The sequence below is a fragment of the Grammomys surdaster genome, unplaced genomic scaffold, assembly GCF_004785775.1.
Source record: "Grammomys surdaster isolate TR1022 unplaced genomic scaffold, NIH_TR_1.0 125940, whole genome shotgun sequence".
Classification (NCBI taxonomy): domain Eukaryota; kingdom Metazoa; phylum Chordata; class Mammalia; order Rodentia; family Muridae; genus Grammomys; species Grammomys surdaster.
In genome coordinates, this window is record NW_021620762.1 from 705848 (window position 1) to 731252 (window position 25405).

The window sequence follows — 25405 nt, forward strand, 5'->3', positions numbered from 1 at the left end:
GGAAGTCACTCTGTAGACCAGGCTGGCCTCAAACTCAGATCTGCCTGCCTCTGCCTCCCAAATGCTAGGATTAACGGTGTGCACCACCACCGCCCAGCTCACCCAGCAGCTTTTTCTTGTTTTTTTTGTTTTTTGTTTTTTGTTTTTTAAAATATGGATCAAAGTAATATTCCTGGATTTGGGGAAATAACCTGAGACTCGTACCAGTCCCAAACCTCAAGTCAACCTGGCTAAGCATAGTGGGCTCATATCTGTAATCCCAACATTTGGGAGGTAGAGGCAGGAAGATTGTTGTGAGTTTCAGGCCAGCCTGGTCTACATAGTGAGTTTTAGCCCAGCCTGAGCTACAGGGTGAACCCATGTCTCAGACTGGGAAAAAAAGAAAAAAGAGGAGCAAGAGACCTTGTCCCTTTGGGTTGGCCAGTGCTGAAGAGCTCCCAAGGCAGAGTGGGAGTTCTTCCCGAGCAGCTCACTGGCTCAGAACTGGAAAGCTGCTGCTGCTGTTACTGTGACATGGGCAGTGGCAGGGGTTTTCAAATGCATACCAGACTTACAAGAGGTTTAAAAAAATGTCACCTAGACTCTACCCCTAAACTTGGCTCAGTGGCCCAAAACCTGTAATTCAGTTTGTCTGTGAGCTGGAAGAGCCCTGAGCCCTTCAGAGACACACTGGGTGAGGCAGTTGCCCTGGCAGGGCCCAGGGGCTGTCCGTGAGTGGGAGCTGGCAGTCTGCATGTGGAACTTACTTCCTCAGCTGTTTGTGAACCCTGTGGTCTGTGCCTGAATTTGTTTAGTCTGATGCAGTTAAGAAAGCTGCTGCGTGTTTATTCGGCATCTGAAAAAGCTAAATATAGAATACTACATGACCCATCTAGATATATAGCCTTGACCCTTCTGCCCAAAAGAAAGGAAAGCATGTACACATAAGGTGGACATGTGCTGACAGCGCTTGTGTGTAATGACCCCCGCATGGAGGGCAGACATGGAGAGGGACATTGCTGAGCAACTTCATAGAAGGAGTGTTGTGTTGATGAATCTTGAAGACAGCATGCTAAGCAAAAGCAGCCAGGAGCAAAAGCCCAGCTAGTCCATGCTTCTGTACAGATGAGAGGTCCAGAGTTTGGCAGATCTGTGCACAGAAGGTAGGCCAAGAGTTCCTCAGAGTTGAAAGAGGAATGTGGGTGAACTGGAAATGGGTGTGGGGAATTTTGTTGGACTGATAAGAGTTTTCTAAAACTAGTTATGGGATGGTTGCAGTTTGGTTAGCTTACTAAAAGCCATTCAGGTTTATATTTAAAATGGGCAGCTTGTACAATGTGTAGACAACAAAGTTTAAGGAAAAACCATTCTAAGAGAAACCGTGAATCTAGAGAGGAGGAGACAAGTGAGCATGCGCCTGGGCCGAGGCTTCACGGCTGACCACGGTGGACCACGGCCGACCACGGCTGAGCTGCTTAGAGGACCAATCTCCCATACTGTCCGCGCTGCTCACGAGGGCTGCTCCAGCCTCCCAGAACCTCCTGCTGCCAGAGCACTAATGGCTACATTGTCTTTCAGGAAAAACATGCAGAGGAACAAACAGGTAGCCATGGGCAGAAAGAAATTTAACATGGATCCTAAAAAGGTAAGCAGAAAATGAAGTGACAATGGCCAGAGTATTAAAGTGGGGTGGGACAGTGAGGACCAGGGGCTCTAAGCTGCTGTTCTCTGCAGTAAATGTCAGGTGGTTATCCCGCGCTCCCCACCCCCCGCCCCCAGGGCTCTTGAGTCTGGGACTCTGCTTTCTGATTTCAGTCCCCCATCCCTGTATCCACTGGTGGGTGTTTACTGGCACAGGGTCCAGGGTCCGCACTTGTTTTTCCAGCCTCTGCAGGCCAGCATCACTGTTCTTTCTGACCTCTGTGCAGGGGATCCAGTTCTTAATCGAGAATGGCCTTCTGAAGAACACTTGTGAGGACATTGCCCAGTTCCTGTATAAAGGGGAAGGGCTCAACAAAACCGCCATTGGCGACTACCTTGGGGAGAGGTGAGGCCTTTAGAGCTGGTGGTCAGAACGATGGGAAGAAATAACCATGGGGTGGGTGACCGTGGTAGTAGGGCAGAAGGAACCACAGGTGCTGAGTGAAGGATTAACCTACATGTCCAGGGGCATAGTGGTACCTTGTTTGCTTAGTTAGCAAACAGAGCCAGGCCGGCAGCCTCCAACTATGGATGGCCAGCCTGAGAGGGCTGAGGGCCTAGGACTCTGGGGATGCCATCTGCTTGGGGTCAGGATGGGGCTTGGTCAGTATCAGGGCCTGACGTGTGCTCTCCCCTGTCTCTTGTCTGTCTTCTGTTAGAGATGAGTTCAGCATCCAGGTCCTGCATGCGTTTGTGGAGCTGCATGAGTTCACCGACCTGAACCTCGTCCAGGCCTTGCGGTGGGTGTTGTCAGCCAGCCACCGTGGGGCAGGAGTATGTCCATCCTAGTGCTATTTGATCCAAGCCTGTCGTTGGGGTTGCTGTGACTGTCCTGAAGTATTCCCAGGGAGGCCATGCACATGCCTGAGCGGGAGAGCATTCACCAGGACTGTTTCTTGGTCTTGGGAGTGGACAAACTGTTCAGTGCTTAAACACTGAAATTATTTCTACTCTTCAGAATAGAAAACCCCTTCAGTTCTTACTCTAAACTAGGTAGCTGTGTATTTCATTAAAAAAAGAAAAGAAAAAAATCAACTTTAATTTTCCCCCCCTTGGAGACAGGGTTTTCCTTTGTAGCTCTGGCTGTCCAGGAACTCTATAGACCAGGCTGGCCTCAAACTCAAGAGATCTGCCTGTTGCTTCCCGAGTGCTGGGGTTAAGGTGTGCATCACCACTGTATGACTCGGCTTGAAACTTTTAACAAGCTTGTTTCGTGCCCTTTAAAGTCATTTTTTTCCTGCCGTGGTTATAAATCCTAAGATGATTTTTTTTGCGCTATGATTTTTAATGATGGAGTGTTGCAAAACTGAACTTGTAGCGTGGTGTGGATAGGTTCCACAGTGAACGCACTGAGTGAATCCTTCCCTTAGAGTTCAGTTTAAATGATTAACATCCGGGTTTCACTTTTGTGTGTTATTCTAAAGAGGGGCTGTTTTTTCTCAACTTCTCAGTTCAGTTACGGCCACAGTTGTGGACAATGGTTAAATTTGCTTCTGTTCAGTTTCTGTGAGGGTGGACTGAATCCCCCACTTCCTTCCCCCTGTGATATTAACATGGACTGAATCCTCCACTTCCTTCCCCCTGTGATATTAACATGGACTGGAGCCCCCACTTCCTTCCCCCTGTGATATTAAAGCCACACTAGCAGCAGAACAGGTCAAAACAATGCTCCTGTCTTCATCTCAGGCAGTTCCTGTGGAGCTTCCGGCTCCCTGGAGAGGCCCAGAAGATTGACCGAATGATGGAGGCCTTTGCCCAGCGGTACTGTCAGTGCAATACTGGGGTCTTCCAGTCTACAGGTGAGTGGGGGGCCTCTGTGTGAGTTGGGGAAGGGGAGCTAGGACAAGAGGCTGAGTCCATGCTGAGAACAGTTACATAATGGTGTGTACAACCACAAAAGACTGAAAGCATCCAGAAGACCAGCACTGTGCTACAAGGAGCACCTGCTGTGCTTAGTGGAGGAGTTCTGGCCGTGTGTGTGTGTGTGTGTGTGTGTGTGTGTGTGTGTGTCTGTGTCTGTGCAGCACTGGGTTCAGAATTACAAAGCACATAAACATTAAAGATATCTCTGCATGGGGCAGTAGTGCAGTAGTAGCCTTTAATCCCAGCACTCAAGAGGCAGAGGCAGGCTGATTTCTGAGTTCAAGTCCAGCCTGGTCTACAGAGCAAGTTCCAGGACAGCCAGGGCTACACAGAGAAACTCTGTCTGAAAAGTGAATATGAGTATTATGAATATAATTAGCTATGCTACTTAAGTAGGACCTTGCCTTAAAAAGGAAGAAAAATCACATCCTTATGAAGATATTAGCATGGGAAAATGATGATAAACCAAAAAGCATATATATGTGTGTATATGTATGTACCTATCCTCGGTGTATGTATCTAGCCCATGCGTATGTGTGTATATGTGTATACCTATTCCCTATGTGTGTATCTATCCCATGCATATGCTTGGGTGACAGTGCATTATAGTGTCTGTAAAGTGATTTTATAGACACATTTTTACAGAAGAAATAAATCAGACCAAATTATTACTAAATAGAATTGCAGTTAATTTTTTTCTTTTTGATACATTGTGTTGGTCTAAGGTTTTGCTGTATAGCCTTAGCTGGCCTTCTATAGACCAGGCTGTTGTGGAACTCACAAGAGATATATACCTTTTGAGTACTGGGGCTAAAGTCATGCTCCACTACTCCCAGCCATTTTATTGTTTTCCTATTTTTTTATACCTAAAAAAAAAAAAGAGTGTCTTTAGTGTAGTCATGTGCCTTGCCCCTTTCAGGACGTAAGCCTGAGAACACATGCACACTTGGTTCATCTGCTCTTCCTGCCAGTGATTTTACTCCCGGTCTTAGTTGGTGTCTCCTGTCCTGGATAGACGTCTCCTCTGCTCTCATGGCCTGTTCTCTTCTCTCCAGACACTTGCTATGTCCTGTCCTTTGCAATCATAATGCTGAACACCAGCCTCCACAACCCCAACGTCAAAGACAAGCCTACGGTGGAGAGGTTCGTCGCCATGAATCGAGGCATCAATGATGGAGGAGACCTGCCCGAGGAGCTGCTTCGGGTGAGCAGGGCCAGAGCCGCTTCATGTCAGCTGGCAAGGGTGCACTCGGGACAGGATCCGGTGTTTGTAGGAGGGGAGACAGAAGGAGATTTGCTGAGTTCCTGATCACTTAATTTATTTAAATATGTGAATCTCACAAAGGCCAGCTGAGAATCAAGATGGGAGGTGGCCTCTAAATCTGAAACTGAAAACTAAAGGCTCAAGTAGGCTCCAGGCTGAGAGTCCCGGGTAGGCTCCAGGCTGAGAGTCCCGGGTAGGCTCCAGGCTGAGAGTCCTGGGTAGGCTCCAGGCAGCTATTTCTTTTTTCCTTAATTATCCACCGGGCATCTTACTTCTGTCTCTGTGAGCTGCTGATTAGCAGAGAATGGCCATGCTCCTCCCTAGTCTCTGTGCCTTACTGCAGGCTCACAGAGAACGCCTGTGGATGCAGTAGAGAGGAAGGGAGGAAGAGCAGGCACTTCTCGAATCAGACATGCAGTGTGGTCTTTTATCCAGAATCTCTATGAGAGCATCAAAAACGAACCCTTTAAAATCCCAGAAGATGACGGGAATGATCTCACTCACACTTTCTTCAATCCAGACCGAGAGGGCTGGCTACTCAAGCTTGGTAAGTCCCCTCCCCCAGCTGGGCCTGCACCAGAGTCTAGGAGGAAAGGCTATGTGCACACAGGCTTGGGCGGTGGGGAAGGGAGATGTCACAGTAGTCTACCTCCAGACCATTCTTGAGCTGTTGACAAGCAGTCACCACAGAATAGAGACTCCTGGACACAGACTCTGCCCTTATAAACATTGTCCATATGTATCTGGGCCCTGTGTGACTACTCCCAAATAGCTGGCCATACTCTCTGAGGCACTTTCCAGGGACCTGGACCCATGGGTGGGTAAGCAGCCATATCCATCTCTCTATTCCCATCCCAGATTTACCCTGGCACTCCTGCCCACCCAGTGCATCATCACCTCCCTCTGCATCTGGCTCCCACAGGCAGTGTGCATGGCAAACCTCGAGCCCTTGGCTGCAGCGCAATCCACAGCACTCTCCTCATGCTCTGGCGATGGGCCTTTTGCAGTCCCAATCAACCACATTAATGATCATGTCATTCAAAAAGCTGCAGTGTTTCTCTTCCCTCTGCCAGAAGTGAGCCTGTATGGGTAACATGGATGCTCGTGCCTTGCTAGGAAGGTGACAGAGTAGCCAACTAGAGAAGAAAACCAGTGGGTTCTCATGTACACCCATGTCCACCTCTCACTCCCTTATTGTCCGACATAGAGAGGTCACTGAACTCTCTGCACATGAAAATGTGGAGGCTTTTTTGACCGTATGTCCCAGTATCCTTCTGCCTTGACCTTGGATGAGCTGAAGCCCGTATCAGGAGGGCAGATGCAGTTAGAGACACGCTCCTCTTCCATTTTGGTTACTTGATCTGTGATAAGTAGTCTTCCCACTCTTGGCCATTACTGACAGCATCCAGTAGAGTTACTGACACACCCTCTTTTGCTAACTTGTCCAGATAGCGTAGGGTTGACATTTCCTTTAAAAGGCCCAAAACCTGTGTTTAAACATGAAGATTCATAAGTTCTCTTTAAGACCACTTTACTGATTATAAAGCCTTGCAGTGTCTGGATGTGACCAGTAGCAGTCTCTAAGCAGAAGGTCTAAAGAAAAGGCTCTGAAAGATTAACCCACAGGCGGCCTCTGCTCCACAGTCTTCTTGCCTGACCAATAGGGTAAAGAGGAAATGTGCTGGAGAGTTCGAAAGTGTCTGAGTTTAGATTTACTTCCCCCTCCAGGGGAATTTGTTTCCATGTGAATGCTAAGTGTTAGCTTTGACAGCTGAGACACTAAAATTAGAACAGAGATTATCTTGGTTCTTGTACCAGGATGCCATGTAAATTCATGAGACAGCCTATATTTTTAAAACTCAAAAATTTCAGCTGAGTGAAACGATGCACACCTGTAGTCCCAAACGCATGGGGCAGAGGAAATGGAGGCACCAGCTTGCTGGTAGTGCAAGGCCTCACCCCAAAGAGTAAAAACTTAACAGTGTGAGGCTCATTCATCATGAGACCATTGCTTCACATTTCTGACCTCTCAATAAGGTGTTTCTACGTGACACACTGAGACTCAGTCGTGTGTCTGTGTGCTGCACAGGGTAGGATTTTGTGCCATCTGTAGTTGTCTGTATATGTCCCTGTATGCAGAGAGCCATAAGCATGTGTGTTCTTGTGTACACACATATATACATGTATATCCATGGGTGTACATGTGTGCATCCTTGCACACATTTTGTAAAGTGTTGGGCATCTTAAGAAAGACAGTTCTCTCAGAGTGCACACCACCTGCTTTGCTCTGGGTTGTCAAGAGTCTGGCAGACACTGACCTTACAGAAATGGGTCTGTCACACTGTGAGCCCGTGTGGGGAACACCTCCAGTCTTGCACACAGCATGGTGGTCACTTGCCATCGTGTTTTCAGGTTGGCCTCCCTCCCCAGACATACATAGATGTGACGGGTACGCTGCACTTAAGATTAAACAATCGGGTTTGATTTCTTTGTTTTAATTTTCTTTTCTCCCTCATTTATATGTTTCCATGATTTTGGCTCTCCTTTTCCTTGCCCCAAACTCCAGGAGGTATGTACCCCGCACCTGCTCGCTCACCTGCCAGGCCACTCCCATTGCTGCAGCGTTTTGTTTTTTTTTTTTAAATTTTGTTATTTTTGGTTATTTTGTTTTTTAATCGCTGGTAGTAGTGTTAATGCTGCTTCTAACTTACTGTACAGTCCCTAGGGAACTGGCCAGGATCAGGGTTTGGGGCAGTGTTCACAGAGGCAGTACTGCAGCTGCCAGGTCAGAGCTCCAAGAGCTCACCACGAGTAGTCCAGCAGTGCTAGCCCAGAGCCAGCCCAGGAAGGCAGAGGAAAGTCGGCTGCGTGCTCGTGGGGACTGCTGAATTCAAATTGCCATCCAAGCAACAACATGATTTCTGGAGGGAGGGAGCAAAGAAGAGGGTGTTACCTTGTAACTTCTTGAAGTCACGTGCTTCTGACACCGTGGTTGACAAAGTTAGGAAAAGATTAAACAGTTGACATATTGGGGCATTTGTCTTTCCATGAAAAAGACAAGTATTGTCTTCTAAACTCACAACTGGAAATTTTAAAACCTCAAAACCAGAAACCCCTACCTATAGTCCTTTGATTGCATTTCTTGGGTGTTAGGGAAGGACTCACAGCCTGGATCCTCTGTCTGTGTCTCCTCTGGTGTAAACTGTCCTCTGTCTCAAAGAGTCATCCTCAAAACCCAAGTCGGCCTTGTAGTTCTCTGGTTGCCGATATGGGGAAACATTTGCAGGGCAGACTGCTCCTCGGTCGGTCGGACCTAAGCATGACCAGAGCTGAGCAACCAGAGAACAAGCGCAGCCTCCTGCAGTGCTGGCAGCAGGCGGCCGACTGCTGGGACAGTCAACCCTTCTGTCTAAGGGAGGCCTGAAAAGCCCTACAGGGGAGGGGTCCTGTGAGTTCCACAGGGACTGTCCAAGGCGCACATTGATCTGTCTGCTTGTCCCATGTCTGTTTTTCTCTCCACGTGGAAGTGCTCCCCGTGGGCCCGCAGCAATGCTTTATGGTAGAGGGCTCTGTGGTGCAGTAAACCGTCCAGGGGACGGGATGAAGCTTTTACCAGACAGAACCTCCCAGCTTTGCTTTTTCTCCTCGGTTTCCTGCCATCTTGTTTCTTTTGGTATCTAATTCACTCTCTTCATCATTTCCTGAGTCCATTGTCACCTGGGGTAGTCCTGTGACAGAGCGCATGGGAGGTCAGTGTGGGTGGACCGTCCTTGTGTATCAAGGCCTGGGTGGGAAATAGTCTCCCCAAGAGGCTAGAAGATAGTGGCTCTCAGGCTCGGACGTTGGAAAGGGTCTGCTCTCAGACACAGTGCCTTCAGATTTGAGCCCATTCTCATTTGTCAGCTCCGCCCACCCTCCTACTGTTGACTGCTGTGGCTTTCCCGTCCATGCCACTTAACCATGACACTCACAGATTCCCTCACTGCTGTCACCACGTGCATGCCACAGCACTCAATTCCTTGTGGCACACTCCATCTGGGAGCCTAGGTCTCAGTCATGTAGAATCACGTAGTTAACGATGGCCGCTTACATCTGCTCCCCACCCCCCGCCCCGCCCCCAGCCCAGACACCCAGGCAGAGCTGTAAAATAGAATAGCACGGAGAAGTCTAGGCCCCAACCTGTTCTGCTGGGCCTCCTTCACAGTTCAGGGATGAGCCCGCAGGCAGATGCTGGCATTGAAAGAGTCTCTGTAAAGTTGCCTGGCCCTGCATGTCTGTTAGGAAAAGGGCAGAGGAGTAGGCATGGCAGGTATGCCACTCCCCTACCCCCAGAGACTAGAGAAATGGTGTTCTCCACAGTTGGGGCCTAGCAAAGGGCAAGTGCAAGGCACAGGGACAGAGTGTGTCTGTGCAATGCCACGTGTGTATCAGCACGGGACGGCCTGGGCAGTTCTGAGTAGTTCATGTCAAGACAGTCTTCCTCCACCTGAGGTAAGTGGGGAAAGTGGGGATCCTGAGCATGTACAAGTGAGGACACAGCTTCCTGCAAAGTGGGCCCAGCTAAGCACACCCCACCCTCTGTGTACCAATGTAGAATAGCTTCGAGGACCCCCACACTCAATATTTCAATCTTCTAGCATGGAGGAGGACTGAGGAAGGCTCTGAGCAGCAGCTAGTCACCACCTCTCCGCTGCTAGGGCTGCCTCTAGTAGTCACTTAGTTTTAAAGAGTCACGTGAGTCCACCCCTTCGACAAGCCAGTCCTTTCCTGGTGAAGGAATCCTGTTGTGATTCATGCCCACACCTCTGGGGATATGACTTTCAGGGCACTAACTGAGGGGCTAGAATCAGTGTGGAACTTCACCATAGGCAAGTGGGTGATGGGAAGCCACAGGTTTGGTTTTAAAGGGCTCACAGTACCTCACTTTCTGTATCTTCTCTCCTGTCACTTCCACGGAACCCCTGAGGTACCCATGCCTCCTGCGTCAGGGTGCTGACCCCTCCTTTCTCCTTTCTTGGCCTGTCTTTGTCACAGGCTGTGGCTGGCTTCTCCAGCCTCAGGTACATCTCTGTCACAGACTGTGGCTGGCTTCTCCAGCCTTGGGTACATTTGCTTTGCACCATCATCACCCTGGGCCTCCTCCCCAGCCCGTGCTCTCATCTTGCTGTCCAGGACATCTCACGGTGTCACCAGACACGCTTGCTCTGCTCATACCATAGACTTTCACTCTGTGAAAGATGCTTCTGTCTTGGCTGTGTCTTGTCACTGATGTAAACTTTGCCATGGTCTAAATGTTCTCCTGATACCCTGCCCTACCCCACACCCTCCCTGGGAAGAAAGCTTTGTGTGTGTTTAGCATGCACCTGCTTGGGTGTCTTTTGTCAAGAGTGTCTCCTTTTTGCTCTCAGGTGGCAGGGTAAAGACCTGGAAGAGGCGCTGGTTCATTCTGACTGACAACTGCCTTTACTACTTTGAATATACCACGGTGAGCATCTGCTGGTCCACCTGGGGCAGAATGAGCCAATCCTCCAGTTCCAAACTGTTCTACACAAACACAGCTAGAGGGGTCCCTAGGGAGACAGTCAGATCTGACCTTCCACTTCCATGGGTGTCAGAGGGAACTAACTCTCAGAGTAGAGCACTCGAACAAGGTGTGGAGGCTGTCCAGGAGGCTGTGGCCCTGAGGTAGCACCCAATTCTAGACAAACAGGAGGCCCAAGTCCCAGATCTGAGAGGGAACCGTGGACACAGCTCTTGTTTGGAGCTGGGCTGGAAACATGGAACTGGGGTCAGTTGCCAAAAACCTGTGAAGGGGATAATAGGTGTGATTTGGTGAATTTAGATTTTCTGTGGTTTCAGACATGCTAAAGGATTTGATTCAGAATACACAATCTCAGTGTAAGAGACACAACAGAGGAAGAGGGACAAGGCAGAATGAGAGGGAACAGTTCACCTGAGGAAATCTGGGGGCTTGGGAAAGTAACACTTCCTTATACCATGGAAGTTCTGCTGGTGTCTACTCACTGGGATGAGATCTCCCGGTAGGAGCCTGTCACTGGCAGGTGCCCTCTGTGGCTGCAGGAATAAAACATCCCCAGCAAACGTCCTCCAGGCTTCCTCTGGGAGAGCACTCAGAGAGCCACAGGCTGCTGCTCTCAGGCCATGACTCCACACTGGTCACATGGCACTCTGGTGTTCCTGACATCTTCCTGCATACTTGCAAGCACAGAGGTGATTCTTCTTGCATGCATATTGGACTTGGGTCTCCAACTGGGTCAGGATAGCTAACTTGGCTGGATCTTCACTGAGTGGAAGTCGTTGATCCCACTGAGGAAACAGCTGAAGGAAGCCTCCTCCATGGTAAAGTTAGAACAATCAACAGGAGGATAGTCATAAGTGTGAGGGCAGCCTGGGCTACATAGTGAGTTCCAGGCTAGCTGAGTTCATTTCTCTCACTCATGCTGATGGTGTGCTGTGGACATGACAGCAAGCCGTTTTGAGGCCTTTCCTTCTCCCCAGGATCCCACTGACCACCCAAGTTCTGCAGCTGGCATTGCTCCTCTGTAGTCTTCTTCAACACTAAGGATACTCTGACACGGAAAGATCACCAGAAAGAGCCTCCCTCTTTTATCCCCAGGGTGCTGTGGACAAAGGCTCAGAAGGTTTCCCTCTAGGCCCCCTACCCTCCCAAGCCTCCTTATTTTGACTTTATATTCTAGGCAGCAAGGAGAGGTTTCCTAGCAAGGACTAGGAAACACTGACAGAGTAACCCTAGTGAACCTGTGAATGTGTGTGTGTGTGGGGGGGGGGGTTAGAGGGGTGAGGACAGCCAGACAGGAAAAGGCACAGCTGGGCTTGCCACCCTGCTCTCTGCAGTGGAAAGGACATTGCAGCTGAGTTACAGAGTGGCTCTCCTGCGCCTGCACATAAGGTCAGCCCACTCCACCCTTGGCCTGAAGGAAAACGCAGGCAGGTGCGAGTGAAGCAGAGTTGTAAGAGGAAAGTGCGCTATGGGTGGAAAGGGTGTGAGGAGGTGAGGCGTCTTACTCTCTGTGACAGGCCGTGGGATAGTGCATTCACCTGGGAAGCTGCTGTACAGGCTTCTGTGAGCCAACAGGTCCGCTCCCCGGACATGCTCACATGAGCTCCCTCCAGTTCTCTTAGGGCACTATGAGAAGTCTAGAACGTCAAACACCTGAGCCCCCGAGACTCCAGGAAGGTAGTGTAGAGTCACCTGAATAATGAGCAGAATGACTTAGAAGGCAGAACAGGACTTCAGCTCAGCAGAGCCAAAGCTGTGTATTTCTGAATCACTATAGGGTTGGGGAGTTGTTGCTCATTCTTTAGCAAGACTGTAGAGACGGTAAGGAGTGGGACACATTAGCTAATGATGCCCTCACTGCCTGCAGGGAAGGCAGCTGTGAACATTAGAACTGAGCTAACAGATGCTAGGGACAGGAGACTATTTCAGTGCCAGAAGAGCTGATACCTCCAAAATCAAAGTGTCGATGTATCGAGGGGATTGTTCCCAGGATGTAGAAGGTGGGGTGGATGGATGGATGTTGACTTCTTTCACTTAAATCTGGAACAGAACTGTTGAGCTCAGCAGGCCAAGTATGCTGACATAGGGCCTGTGCTGAACTGTACAGATGGGAGAACTGGCCAGGCATCATGCACTGAGCTGTGCACCTGAAACAAGACTAGCAAAGTGTGGCCTTGTGCTGAGGCTGCTGCTAGCCACACGGAAAAGCAGAACCAGTGCTGACAGAACCAGTGCTGACAGAACCAGTGCTGACCGAACCAGTGCTGACATGCTCTTAAACAGACTCTCAAACATTGGAACTCAGGTATACTAGCTGTGGAGCTAATGCTACAACATCCCAAGTATGGAAGCAGCATGGAGGCACAGGGTGGACAGTGAGTGGACTCACTCCAGTGCTAAGTAGCTGGGCTCGGTGGCTGGGAGCATTAGGAACTTGAAAGTGTCAAGAATCAGTGACAACAGGGACCAAGCAGTAGGAAAAATACTGCATCTTTCAAACTGCTAAAGCTGAACCACATGATACTTTTCGAAACAAAATGACTGAACACTAGACATTTTTTTAAATAAGGCTACTTTTAAAATAGGCTTTTATGGCAGGAAACATTTACCTCGAAGTTCTACAGTTTTCATTTTCAGCCTCATTGTTTTCTTTCCCTGTTTTTCTTTGTACCTTTATTTATTTATGTTTATTTGTTTGTTTTGAGACAGGGTTTTTCTGTAGCCCTGGCTGTCCTGGAACTTGTGCTGTAGACCAGGCTGGCCTCTAACTCAGCGATCCATTTGCCTCTGCCTCTCGAGTGCTGGGATTAATGGCATGTACCATCAGGGCCAGCTTCAGTTTTTTTCTTAATAGGACATCCTTTATGGAAATACTATGTGAAATAGCCAACCCTCATAGAGCTGGCCCTGCCTCTGTGCACCACACAGGCACTCCATCTCCTGTCTGTGTGCTCATCATTCTCAAGGAATCATCAGATTCCTTTCTGCAGTATTTTATAATGAGCAAGTGATATTTTTGCAAAGATAGCAATATTTGCTTTAAGAAATAATATAGGTCAAAGGCATGAGGGCTGGCTATTTCTGTCCTTGTGGGGAATATAGGTAACTAGGAGCATAGATGAACCAGTGGTGAGGTGTACCAGGCTCTGCTCCTGAACTTGGTATAGAATTCTTTGCTTATTTTATTTTTGATGCAGGGACAGGACCTAGCTTCTCCAACTGAGCTGCTCTTTGAGCCTCTGGAAGTCCACATAGAGATACAGAATGAGAGTCCTGCGTAGGGACCCCATTTCATACTTTGGACTTGAATTATTAGCCAGGAACATAACTTTCAGTTGTTGGGAACCACAGTTCTTGGTGCTCTGCAACTTCTGTGCAGTGTGCATAGTGAGTGTCCTGGCTTACTTCAGCCACTACCAGCCCGCAGAACCCCTGTGGGAGATCAGCAGAGGGCCCAGTGGTCTCCCTAGCTGGTCACAAGGGCCTTCACAGCTGGTCTCACTCTTGGGAAGAAGATGGTGTAAGCCCTTGGCTTTTTATGGCGGCACATTCAGAACTCGGGTCATGTACCATGCACACATTACCTCAGGCCTGCAGCCTAGAGAGTAAAGAAGCCATGGCTTCACAAGGGTCTTGTAATATTTAAAACAGCAGCACCCAAGCTGGCTTGTTCTTAATCAGCCGCCATCTTCCCTACTAACCTAGGCCTGAGGCCACGAGCGAATTATCGCAGCCACTCGGCTAAGGCTGCTGGCTTAGACCACCAGCTCAGGTGGCCAGAGACACTGGCTCTGCCACCCACAAGAGATGGCTCTGCCAATCTTCCACACTGTCTCCTCAAGGCTCGGCTGAGCCCAGACCATCCCGCCATCCACGCGGGCTGGTAGAAATGAGACTCTAATGCTTAGATTATCCAAAGGCTTTATATGTTTGGTAATGCTCAATAACAAGATGCTCACATTAGAGGTGTTTCCCAATTAATTAACCTAGATATAAGTTGTTACCCAGGACTGCTCTTGATCCAAGCATGGTTCTCCATCCTCCTACCTCTCTGCCTTCCTAGCTCCTCCTCTTCCTTCTCCTCCTCCTCTCCTCACTCCTTCTCTTTCTCTCTTTACTCCTCCCACCTTAGCTCCTCCCAACTTGCGGGGAAAATACGCCGCTACAGGGTCTGCATTAGGATGACTTGACTCAACCCACTTCAACATCAGAATCCTTAAGAGGTTCAGGCACCATGTGGCTTGGAGATGAGAGAAGAAAGGAAAGAAAGGAATGGGGAAGTGGGCTGGGAATTATTGAGGAAGCCCAGCAGCCACCCTCCCTGCAGCAGCCTGGGGGCTGTCCCTCCAGATAGGGGGGAACACTGAGTCTCTGGACCAAGGGATCCTCTCAGCACTGTTAAGGGTGGGGCACTGTATGTGCATAGAAGGATTAGGGTAACATAGAAGGATAGAAGAACTGTGGGTAATTGCCATTGTGAGTGGCTGATGCCTCAGAGAGGGCTGTAAGGGTCTCAAGCAGAGTCGGTGGTCAGCCTGAGAGGGACCTCATGAGAAGAGAGCCTGCAACCCACAGCTTACTCAGCTTAGTCCACCACTCTGCAAATGATACAGTTGGCAGGGCCAGATGGCTAAGAAGGCTTCTGACCTGACAGCAGCTGGAAGCTAAAGCCACTCGCAGGTGGGGGAAGGACTGCGTGCTGGTGCTGCCCGAGAGTTGGCCCCATGCAGTTGGGAGCCAGGAACAGGGTCACAGTGAGCCCAGGAGCAGATGCATAGACAGACATGATCTTGAAAAGAAAGCATGCCAATCATAAAGCAGTAGGAAGGCTGGAAGAAAACAACGGTTTCACAGAAAGAGTACAAGCACACAGGAAGTGATACAGGAGACAAGAGCTAGTGTAAGAGGCCCCACGTGGATGACAGCCGTGAGGTGCACAGCCATGAGGCGCTGACAGTAGCTTCAGACCATCTCCAAGTGGGAAATGTGCTTCCTGCATAATGGCTGAAAAGAGATCCTCACCAAGTCCATGTCATTCCTGAGTCTCAGTACCTCTACGACAGAGAGACTTCAGCAGCAGGAAAACTTAAGTGTGGAATTAGCTCTGAAAACTGGAGGGGCCATGTGGCCATGTGTAGTAGGGTAGTGCTCTCCCCCCACACTTGACCTAGCCAAGCTCTCAACCAGGTGAGACTTTCTGAAGCACAGGGATTTTTAAGAGGGTTCTCTGCCTTTTGTGCCCTCCCTCAGAATGCTGTGGAGAGTGGGCCTCAGGCAGTGCAATAGTGGAGAGCTGCAAACCGACGGACCGATGAGCCATCCCCAGGCTTAGAGCCTCCCCTCAACACACACACCCCACCCTGGCTCTGGGAGGACTTTGCCTGGAAGTTAACATTAGGAAAAGACTAGATATGAATTAGCCTAAGAAGGAACCATTGAGGCACATGTGATTGAAGTTGGTGCTTGTTGGCATTCCTTCTAAACTCCGCCCAATAGCTCCACCCAACAGTTACCTAGCAACAGCCAGCTAGGCCTAGCTTGCTACAAGAAAGACTGTTAGGTTTCTCTTCTCTCTTCTCTCTCTTCTCTCTCTTTTCTCTCTTCTCTCTCTTCTCTTTTTCTTCTTTCTCTCCTCTCTCTTCTCTCTCCTCTCTCTCTCTTCTCTCTCTTCTCTCTTCTCTCTCCTCTCTCTCTCTCTCTTCTCTCCTCTCTCCTCTCTCCTCTCTTCTCTCTCTCTTCTCTCTCTCCTCTCTTCTCTCTCTTCTCTCTTCTCTCTCTCCCCTCTCTCTCTCTCTCTCTCTCTCTCTCTCTCTCTCTCTCTTTCTCTCTCTCTCTCTCTAACTCTTTTCTCTCTCTGGCTCCCTTCCCCATCTCTCCAAGTGTTCCTGGCCTGCCTCTTCCTTTTTCTCCTCCTCTTTCTTTTCCTCTTCTTCCTCCTCCTCCTCTTCCTTGTCCCCCCCCCTCCTCCCCTTCACTGTCCCTTTTTTTCCTCTACCTATACTCCCTTCTCAACTCCCCTTCCCATGCCTCCAAATAAACTCTATTCTGTACCATCATATGGCTGGTACCTCAGGGAAGGGATGCCTCAGCAACGGCCCGCTGAGGTACCCCCTCCCACCGCACCATACCACACTCTATAAAACATATCATTGGCATTATAAAACACATCCGTTCTATTATGATAGAAAAGTGAATGATAGACGTGACACTAACCACCCAGTTAGAAGGTAGGCTTTGAGTTGGGAGGAGAGCAAAGGTGGACTAGGTTACCTGGTACAGTTAGCTCTGCGTGGCATAGCCTGAGGAGCAGAACGGTGCTGATGAGAGCCCAGCATTCCCTAGCTCAGGAGAGATGAAACAGGAGTTGTGCCTCCTGTAGGTGTCCTCTCATACTGGACGCTCAGAGGAGCAGCTCGGATCAGGTGTCCTGAGGCCAACACTAAAATGCTTGGCAGGAAGAGGATAACTTCCCACAAGGTTTTGGGGGATGTCTGAAAGACATTTGTTTATTTTTCTTATAGAACTGGATTTGGTTGTTGGTTAATTGGTGAGTTTGTTTGCTATTGACATATTGTGCATGTGTAACTCTAATCAGTATGCTTGAGAAGCAATGGGCTTTGACCAAGCTTAGCTGGCTGGGAGGGGTAGAAGTCTGTCTATTGTGAGGGCCTTGGCTGATGGATGCACAGTCCCTAAGAGGGCCAGTTGAGGTAGAGGGAGTGGGGAGACCTATCTCTCTGGGCCTGAGCTCCAGCACCAATATGGATCTTGGAGCAGCTGTCCGAAAGACAGTGTTTCCCTAAGGATCACACTTTTGGGTGATGTGCAGTGAGCAGGAGGCAATTTGAAATTCAGTTGGAGTTTCTCTGTCAGGCATGAGCAGGAGTACCTGGGAAAGGCTCCCAGGAGTTAGTGGCACAGAACCAAGACCAGGAAAAGGAAAATCAGACAAAGCTGTGGAAGAGGGGAAGGCCTTTTCTTAGGGAAAATAGGCTAACAGGTTTCCTGCTTGAGGCCTCACGGGTCAGATACATTTAGATGGCGGCTGCTGAGCCCTCTGGCCTTTTCATCTGTAGAAGGCTTTGGATTTCCCCAGCCACACTACACACTCCTGACCCTGGCCTATTGTAGAACCCAAGCATGGCCTGAAGCCAACCTGGAAGCTTCAGGCCTGAGAGGGAGGAGTCAGGATGGGCCTAGGGAGGAAAAAGAGGTGTCTCCTTCTTGAAGAGTAAAGCCTTTCTCCCTGCACCTGTCCCAGGACAAAGAGCCCCGCGGGATCATCCCCCTGGAGAACCTGAGTATCCGAGAAGTGGAGGACTCCAAGAAGCCGGTGAGTGTCCTGCTCTGTGCCCAAGACTGAACCAAGATCTAGAGACTGTCTCACAGCGGTGAGCACCCATAGCTTAGTGCCAGTTTTATGATTCTGATGCACTGTACAGCTTGGGAGCACCTCACCTGCAGCTCTGTACGTGCTCCTGTCTGCAGGAGTGGAGCCAGCAGGTGTCAGGCCAGCATCCCAGCCAGCGGGCCTGACAACACAGCTGACGTCTTGACACGTTCTCTTCTGAACTTCTTTTTTCCATAGGAAGAAATTGTGACTGTGTGCCTGTGTGTGTGCATGCACTCGGTCAGCCTTGTATGTGTGCACTCAGTCAGCCTTGTCACTCCCCAGGAACTGTCCACCTTGTTTTCTGGGGTCTCAGGCTAAGGAGATGGGTTGGTAGGTGAGACAAGAGCTGCCAAGTACTAGAACCTGACTTGAGGGCCCCAGAGAAGCTAGGTGTGCTCATGTTTGTCTGTGACCCCAGCACTCCTACAGTGAGGTAGAAGATGGAGAAGGAGAATTTCCAGAAGGGCTTGCTAATGTAGTGTGTGAGAAGAACAACATGGGGGCCTGTCTCCAACAAGACAGGAGCTGGCACTGGAGCTTGTCCTTTGTGCTCCATCCCCACACAGTGTACCGCATTCACGTTTACAGATGTGTGTGTCACACACACAACAGGATGTCTTCTTGGGAACTGGATTTTCTCTTGGACTGGCTGGCGAGCCCTAGAGGAGGTGGGCTCCCAGCCTTCTCCCTCCATTGTTGGCATTGCAAGTCTGTGTGTACGCCACCACACCTGACTTGCTTTTTTAATTTATTTTTATTTATGTTTGTTTGTTTAGTTTTGGTTTTCAAGACAAGGTTTCTCTATGTGTCCCTGGCCGTCCTGGAACTAGGTTTGTAGACCAGGCTGGCCTTGAACTGAGATCCACCTGCCTTTGCCTCTCGAGTGCCAGGATTAAAGGTGTGCCCACCGCACTCATCCATACCTAGCTTTGTAAGTGCAGGGTCAAACTCAGCTCCTCACCCTTCTATAGCAAGCACTTCACTAGCTGACATGTTCTCTGCCTCAGAAAGTACATATTCTGAAGGTGTTCGCTGATACATAGTTCTTGAGAATAAAGGTAAAGTATCTTTTGGGAAATAAATAACATTTTCCTTGGTCAGCAGCTTCCTAAAATCTGACTGCTACTTTCTCGTTTTCTTCTCAGAACTGCTTTGAGCTTTATATCCCTGACAATAAAGACCAGGTGATTAAGGCCTGTAAGACAGAGGCAGACGGGCGCGTGGTGGAAGGGAACCACACTGTGTACCGCATCTCAGCCCCCACTCCTGAGGAGAAGGAAGACTGGATCAAGTGCATCAAGTAGGTGGCTCCCTCTAGACAGAGCTGCTCCCTGCACTCCCTGTCCTGCCAGCCTGGAAAGGCTGCAGGGAGGTTCCCAGCTTGCTTCCCATCGGGTTTTGGATCCCTGCCTGTTGGAGAATTAGTAAGCCCTGTTTCCAGCCTAGGCACCCAGACTCAGAGTGGGGATAAGTACCACCTACTCCCATGGTCAGCGGGGCGCATCTCTTCCTGGGCCAGCTCAGTGTGAAGAGCCTTGGCTTTATTGGACCTTTTCATCCAGTGAGACCATTCTCTAGTTCCAGACACAGAAACTGAGGCTCACAGGTTCTGAATTGTAGCAGGTTCCAGAGCATTGATGCAGAGCCCCAGCCCTTCACCATGTGCTGTGAGAACACAGCCGGCCTGAGTAGGGCGTACACCATTAATCACAGTCCCACGTCGTGAGCTTTACTTCAGGGACAGGCATTTCTCATGTGGTGTGTGACTAGAAACAGGCATTGCAAAGCCATTGCTAGCCTTGTCAGCCTTGTTCCCTAGGAGTCACATGAGGCCTGGGCTGACAGGAAGACAGCCATAGAGCACCCTGGCTCCTCCACCTTCTTGGCAATTATTCCTCCCAGTAATATACCTAATCACAGTCCTAGGTACTGTGGCCGTCAGGAAATACGCAGGTATTTTCCTTAGAAAGCTTTCCTTGTTATCTGGGCTTCAGTGACCTAAGAAGTGAGGAAGACGTGCCATCTGGTCGCAGGCTGTCTGTGTTCTCAGATATAACATTAGCTGATTTAGTGTTGGGTACCTTGCTCTAACCAGTGTAGTAGTTTGGCCAAGATTAGACAGAGTTCTGAATGTGGTGACAGTGAAGTAGTTGGGAAGAGTTGATGCCTGACTCTGTAAAGACGCTGATCAAAATCCTAGAGAAAGGAAGCAGACGGGTGGGGCATGGACTTGGGTCACCAGAGGAGTTTTCCTGTCTTTGGGGCATGCTGCCCTTCTCTGTAATTCCAAACTTCAAGAGCTGCTCTGAGGACTGATGTGGAGTGCTGAGGCTGATGGCTGAGGGACGCTGCCTTCAGTTAGGTATCTTCCCCAAGTGACAGCCACTGCACTGCGCCCATCCTCGGCCTCAGGTAGGGCTAGGCTGGCTCTTTGCTACAAGTCACGTACAAGGAGGAGGCTCAGAAGAGCCAGTCCGCTGATCATTGGCTGTGTGTCTGGGAAAGACTTGAGACCAGGGAACACGGAGCACACTGCATGTCCTGTGCCTTGCGTGTCAGTTGTTGGGAGCTGACTCTTGCCAGTGGTCTAGGGTGAGAGTTGGAACTCTTGTCTCAGTGCAATAGCTGTCTGTCTGACACTGACGCGCAGGCTGCCCTGTGGGGACTGGCCTGTGGGGACTGCCGTGTGGGGACTGCCCTGTGGGGACTGGCCTGTGGGGACTGGCCTGTGGGGACTGGCCTGTGGGGACTGGCCTGTGGGGACTGCCCTGTGGGGACTGCCCTGTGGGGACTGGCCTGTGGGGACTGGCCTGTGGGGACTGCTGCTTTCCCGTGTGAGCACAGCCTGTTTCTGTTAGTAGAGTGGGTTTGGCAGAGGCTCCTTCCCCTCAATGATCTTTCAAAGGGTTTTTGCTGCTTTTGTACATTTTGAGTCTCATATAAGCTTTTGCTGCCGTAGTCAGGAAACGGAGTGTTCTTAAAGTCCTTGTGGTGCCTTGTGGATTCTAGGCCTCTATGGTGGATGGTTCGCTGCCTTCTGGGGCTGCCAAGCTTTTCTGACACCACCCTACCACCATCCCACTGCCGGCATATTCTTGATGCTTCCCTAGAAGCTCTGACTCAGCCTCTGTGGAGAATGTGCAAATGCTGGAAGCCCTGTAGCATAATCTCTGTATGCTCACCCCCAGGGAGATAACCCAGAAGACAGTAAGCCCCACTCCATAGACGAGGGACTGAGATACAGCAAGCCTAAGAACATGGAGTAGTAGGCTAGGCTCCGACCTGTATGGTGACTCAGAGGATGCTGTGCTCAGCATGGATATGATGTATTTCCTGTGCCCCTGGTTGAGATGAGGAGGGTAGAACAAGAGAGCACTGGGAAGTGTACTTCAGGGTGTTGTAGAGGCCAAGACACATCTTTCTCTCAGTAGCTGCTCCTAGAGGTTCCCAGCAGCCTAAGGAAGTCCATCTCCACACTGGATCCAACAGAGTCCAGGCTGCAAGCAGACACTCAGTAGGCCAGGGATGCCCACTGTCAGCCATGGGGACACTCGGTAGATCAGGGATGCCCACTGTCAGCTATGGGGACACTCAATAGGCCAGGAATGCCCACTGTCAGCCATGGGGACAGTCGGTAGGCCAGGGATGCCCACTGTCAGCCATGAGGAGTCTGTGCCCAACAGGTGTAGAGAGGTGTGATTTCCAGCTCCAAAAATCTTAACAGGCGTTAAACATGGAAGAGCATATTTTCATCTAGGCACCATGGATACTGCTGTTCAAGGACAAGCAACCTACCAGAAAGGGCTGGCCACCCCCAAAAGCCAAGGTAGAATCACCTACCTCTGAAGATGAATGACCTGGCTAGCCTTGTTCCTCTAGAGACTGAATCCTTGTGGAAGTGAGACTCAGTTAGCTCCGCAGAGCTGGAGCAGGGGCAAGGACTGTGACTACAGCTCAGATACATTCCCCATATATACAGACACACAGGGAGAGGAGTGGGGGAGAAAGAGGGGAAGAGGAGAAAGGAGAGAGAGAGACGCCCAGCAGCAGCTGTCACCCTCATGGATCTGGTGCACATAGGCTCCCAGAAGTCCCTATGCAGTCTGTGGCAGCCTCTTGAACACTATGTGTGGAGTAACTTGTGGCATGTTACAGCACAGCACTTGGGGCTGCAGAGATCAGTCACTCATTGAGAAAACCAAATCCCCACACTTGGAACTCAGCTGAGGAACATAAAATGGTTCTACTCTCAAATGTTAAGTCACGTTAGTGGGAAGAAGGCAGAAATTCCATAGTTACTTTGTTACATGTCCCGTGTGTCACCTTAAGCTGTCCTCTGGACAGAGTGAGGGTGGATGTTCCTGGTGACAGCTGGCAGCGCGGGGTCCTGGGGCAGCACAGGTTGACCTGTTCTCTCCTTCTCTGTGCTCCAGAGCTGCCATCAGCAGAGACCCTTTCTACGAGATGCTTGCAGCACGGAAAAAGAAGGTCTCCTCCACAAAGAGACACTGAGGTGCACTGGGGCACGGCCAACCCGTGAAGCTGTGGCCCTTTCTCCTGCCTCCCCTGAGGGCACTGTGGAGCAAGCAGAGGACAGCAGAGGGCTTCTCTGCCAGCTCCTGCCTGCTCCACTCCTAGAGACTTGCTTCAGCTTTTGCAGTTTTCTAAGTGGGAGAAGGGTGGGCGGTGAGGGCTCCGCTGGAGACTCTGTTGCCACTCCTGGCTCTGGAGCCCTCTCAGAACCGGAGCTGCTAGCAGCAGAGCAGCTGCTTCACACACTCAGCTCAGCAGGGCTGAGGGCACCGCAGGGAGCTCGCTCTTTACCTCTCAGTGTTCCTGGCCGAGGGCCTTCACCTCTGCTCCGTGAATGCCTGTGAGGTGTACTCCAATGTACTAAGGAGAGAGGAGGAAAGGAAGAGAAGCCACGCACTATAAAGATTTATTTTTGTTTTTTTAGAGCAAAAGTGAACGTAGCACTGTACTCTGCTCTCCTGTGTCCTGCTTGGGGAGCTTCCCCTAAAAAAGGGGGCTCTGGGGCTGCAGGCACCCCAGAGGCTGCTGCCTCATGATTGTGTGTGCAAGAGGGGCAGAAGCAGGATTGCTGGCAGGGCCCAGCAGACATGGGGAGGCCTCAGGGCCCCAGCAGGGCAGTGGACAAGGTGAAGGTGGTTAGCACCTTGCCTGGCCCTCAGAACCTAGGCCCACTCCTCTTTAAAGTGGAAAGTCTGCATTTTCCTAACAACCAAAACTGTGAGGAGCTCACCCATGGTGCTGGGTGGCGACTGTTTCATAGCTGGTTTTTCTTTCTCCTCCCAAGAGCTCCACTCCTCGTTCTAGAGGAAGGAGCAGGTCTTACCTGATCCCCTTGGGGCTTCAGCCTTTTCTGCCTCAAAAGCCGCCCCAACTGGACTATTCTGGTGCACTCTGTGGTAGCCTCCAGGAGCAGGGGCCTTGCTCAGCAGGTTGCAGTGCAGTCAGGCAAGGGTAAGGTGGCCTTTTTGTCCCCTGCCCTCTATGGCATGGCATACCACAGCACACATGTGAGTGAGCCCTGGTCTCCTAACTCAGTGTGAAGGGAGCCATGAAACGCAGCATCTCCTGCCGTTCTCTCAGGGACTCTCAAGGGCAGCTCCTGTTCCTTGGCCAGGGCTAGCATGCCAGTCTAGGCAGAGCAGGTGGCAGGCGTGTCTTGGCACACTCCTCCACATGGCCGAGGCCTTGGTGGCAGAATGCTGCCTCCAGGCAGGTGGAGGAGCCATGGGTCCCCCCTGAGCTGTGTGAGCTCAGCCTCTCTGGTCTCAGAAGGAGGTCAGCATCTCTGGAAATAGCTTTGCAGAGAAGGGTGGGTGTGGGGGCGGCACTCGGCCCCTCCTGTGGATCCAGCAGGATCGAGTGGCTTCAGGTGCTCGATGCTCAAGTGTGTGAAGGTGACAGTGACTGCTGAGGGTCCAGGCTGGAAACCTGAGCCTCCTGCCGCAGAACCAGTGAATGCCTGCCCAGGTTGTGTGGGGCGTCAGGCCTGTGCCAGAGCCCCTGCTGCACACCGGTTCTCACAGGTGTGTCCTGGGCAGGCCAGCCCCTGGCTCAGTGTCAGGCTATTTATCAGAGGTGTAAATAATCCATACAGAGTTTTCCTCCTTTTAGATTATTTTGTATTTGTTTAAAAAAAGATTTGTCAAAATACAAAGAAATGACTGAAACTTGTTGACAGGGTTTTTAAAAAATGTTATTATTATTGTTGTTGTTTTGTTTTTGCCTTGTAAACTAGCTCCAAGGAACTGCAGCAAATAAACTCCAAATCTGCCCAAAGCACTTTGTGGTCTGCTCTGCTGTGGCACCGTCTCTTCTCGGGCTGGGGGCCGGGGGCTGGTGCATCCCTGTGGCATGGGTGTGGCCCATCCTCAGTGGGTTGGGATTAAAATCAGATTGGGTGGGGGCTGTTTTCTGCTGTGGGTGGCATAATGAGGCAAGAAGGGGATTGACCTTTGCCTCTCTTTCTGAGGAGGAAACTCAAGGAGCAAAAAGTGTGCACACGAGCAGCCCCCTGCAGCACAGCACATCCTCGTGAGACAACCAAGCAGGACCAGGAAACAAAGGTTGCTGGGTGCATGGTTAATGGATCAGAAGTTGACCTCTGGTTTTCTGGATTCTTTCTTTCTTCCTTGATTGAGTTTTGGAGACAGGATCCCGTGTCTCTCAGGCTGGCCTTAAGTTCTTTGTGCAGCTGAGGATGGCCCTGAGCTTCTGATCTGCCTCCACCTCTCTCTAGTGCTGGGATTACAGGTGTGTACCATATCCGGTTTATGCAGTGCTAGGGATTGCCGCCAAGGCTTCCTGCATGTGAGCTAAGCACTCTGGTGACTGAGCTGCACCCAAGCCTGAGAATCAGCTATTCTCAGTACATGGGTGGTGAGCAACACAGGACAGGAGATTGAGGAGACAGCTTAGGGGCTGGAGGTATTGCTCAGTGGGTACGGTCACTGGGTGCTCTTTCAGAGGACCCAGGTTAGATGCCCAACATCCACATGGTGGCTTATAACCACCAGTAGCCCCAGTCCCAGATGAACCAAAAGCCTCTTCTGGCCTTCGTGGGCACTACACAGACATGTGGTTCACAGACACACATGTAGACAAAATATTGTATTCACAGAAAAATAGAATTTTAAAAAATCTAATAATTCCATTTATTGCCCGAAAAAATAGAATGCTTAAGTGTTTTCAAAGTGCAAGACATACATATACATATAATTATAGAACATCATTGAAAGGCCATAGAAGACCTAAACAAAAATCTCATGTTTGGAGAGCAAGATTTAATAGTAAAACGATACAGCGAGGGGTAGTGACACACACCTTTAATCCCAGAGATTTAATCCCCTCCAGAGAGGGAGGCAGAGGCAGGCTAATGTCTCTGAGTTCCAGGACAGCCAGGGCTACACAGTGAGACCTTGTTGAGGAAGGAATGATGTCCACACCTTGAATTTAAAATGTCCGCTCCCTACCCCATGATAATTAATGTTTAAAACAATGAGACGCTACTCTGTCTCAGCACGTACCCCTCTAAGACTCAGGTCGAAGCGGGATTGCCTGCTGTTGGTCTTTAAAGGTAGGTTCAGTAAACAGTGTTTAATGTCTGTTGGGTGAGAAGCAGGCTTTGCTCTGC

At 50.2% G+C, this 25405-nt stretch overlaps 1 protein-coding gene across 5 annotated transcripts in view; it reads left to right on the plus strand.

Moving 5' to 3' along the window:
• Nucleotides 1-24054, plus strand: part of Cyth1 (cytohesin 1) — an 84546-nt gene extending 60492 nt beyond the window's left edge. For 3 of the 5 annotated variants that reach the window (XM_028752735.1, XM_028752738.1, XM_028752737.1), the window contains exons 4-13: nucleotides 1558-1624; nucleotides 1908-2026; nucleotides 2340-2420; nucleotides 3367-3479; nucleotides 4599-4747; nucleotides 5243-5355; nucleotides 10214-10292; nucleotides 17611-17682; nucleotides 18888-19042; nucleotides 22176-24054. In XM_028752735.1, the coding sequence (XP_028608568.1) occupies nucleotides 1558-1624; nucleotides 1908-2026; nucleotides 2340-2420; nucleotides 3367-3479; nucleotides 4599-4747; nucleotides 5243-5355; nucleotides 10214-10292; nucleotides 17611-17682; nucleotides 18888-19042; nucleotides 22176-22254 (1027 nt within the window). In that variant the 3' untranslated portion in view covers nucleotides 22255-24054. Of the gene's footprint in view, nucleotides 1-1557; nucleotides 1625-1907; nucleotides 2027-2339; nucleotides 2421-3366; nucleotides 3480-4598; nucleotides 4748-5242; nucleotides 5356-5665; nucleotides 7319-10213; nucleotides 10293-17610; nucleotides 17683-18887; nucleotides 19043-22175 lie in introns of those variants that run through there. The other 2 variants (XM_028752734.1, XM_028752736.1) reach the window with 2 other exon arrangements.
• The last annotated feature ends 1351 nt before the right edge of the window (nucleotides 24055-25405 follow it).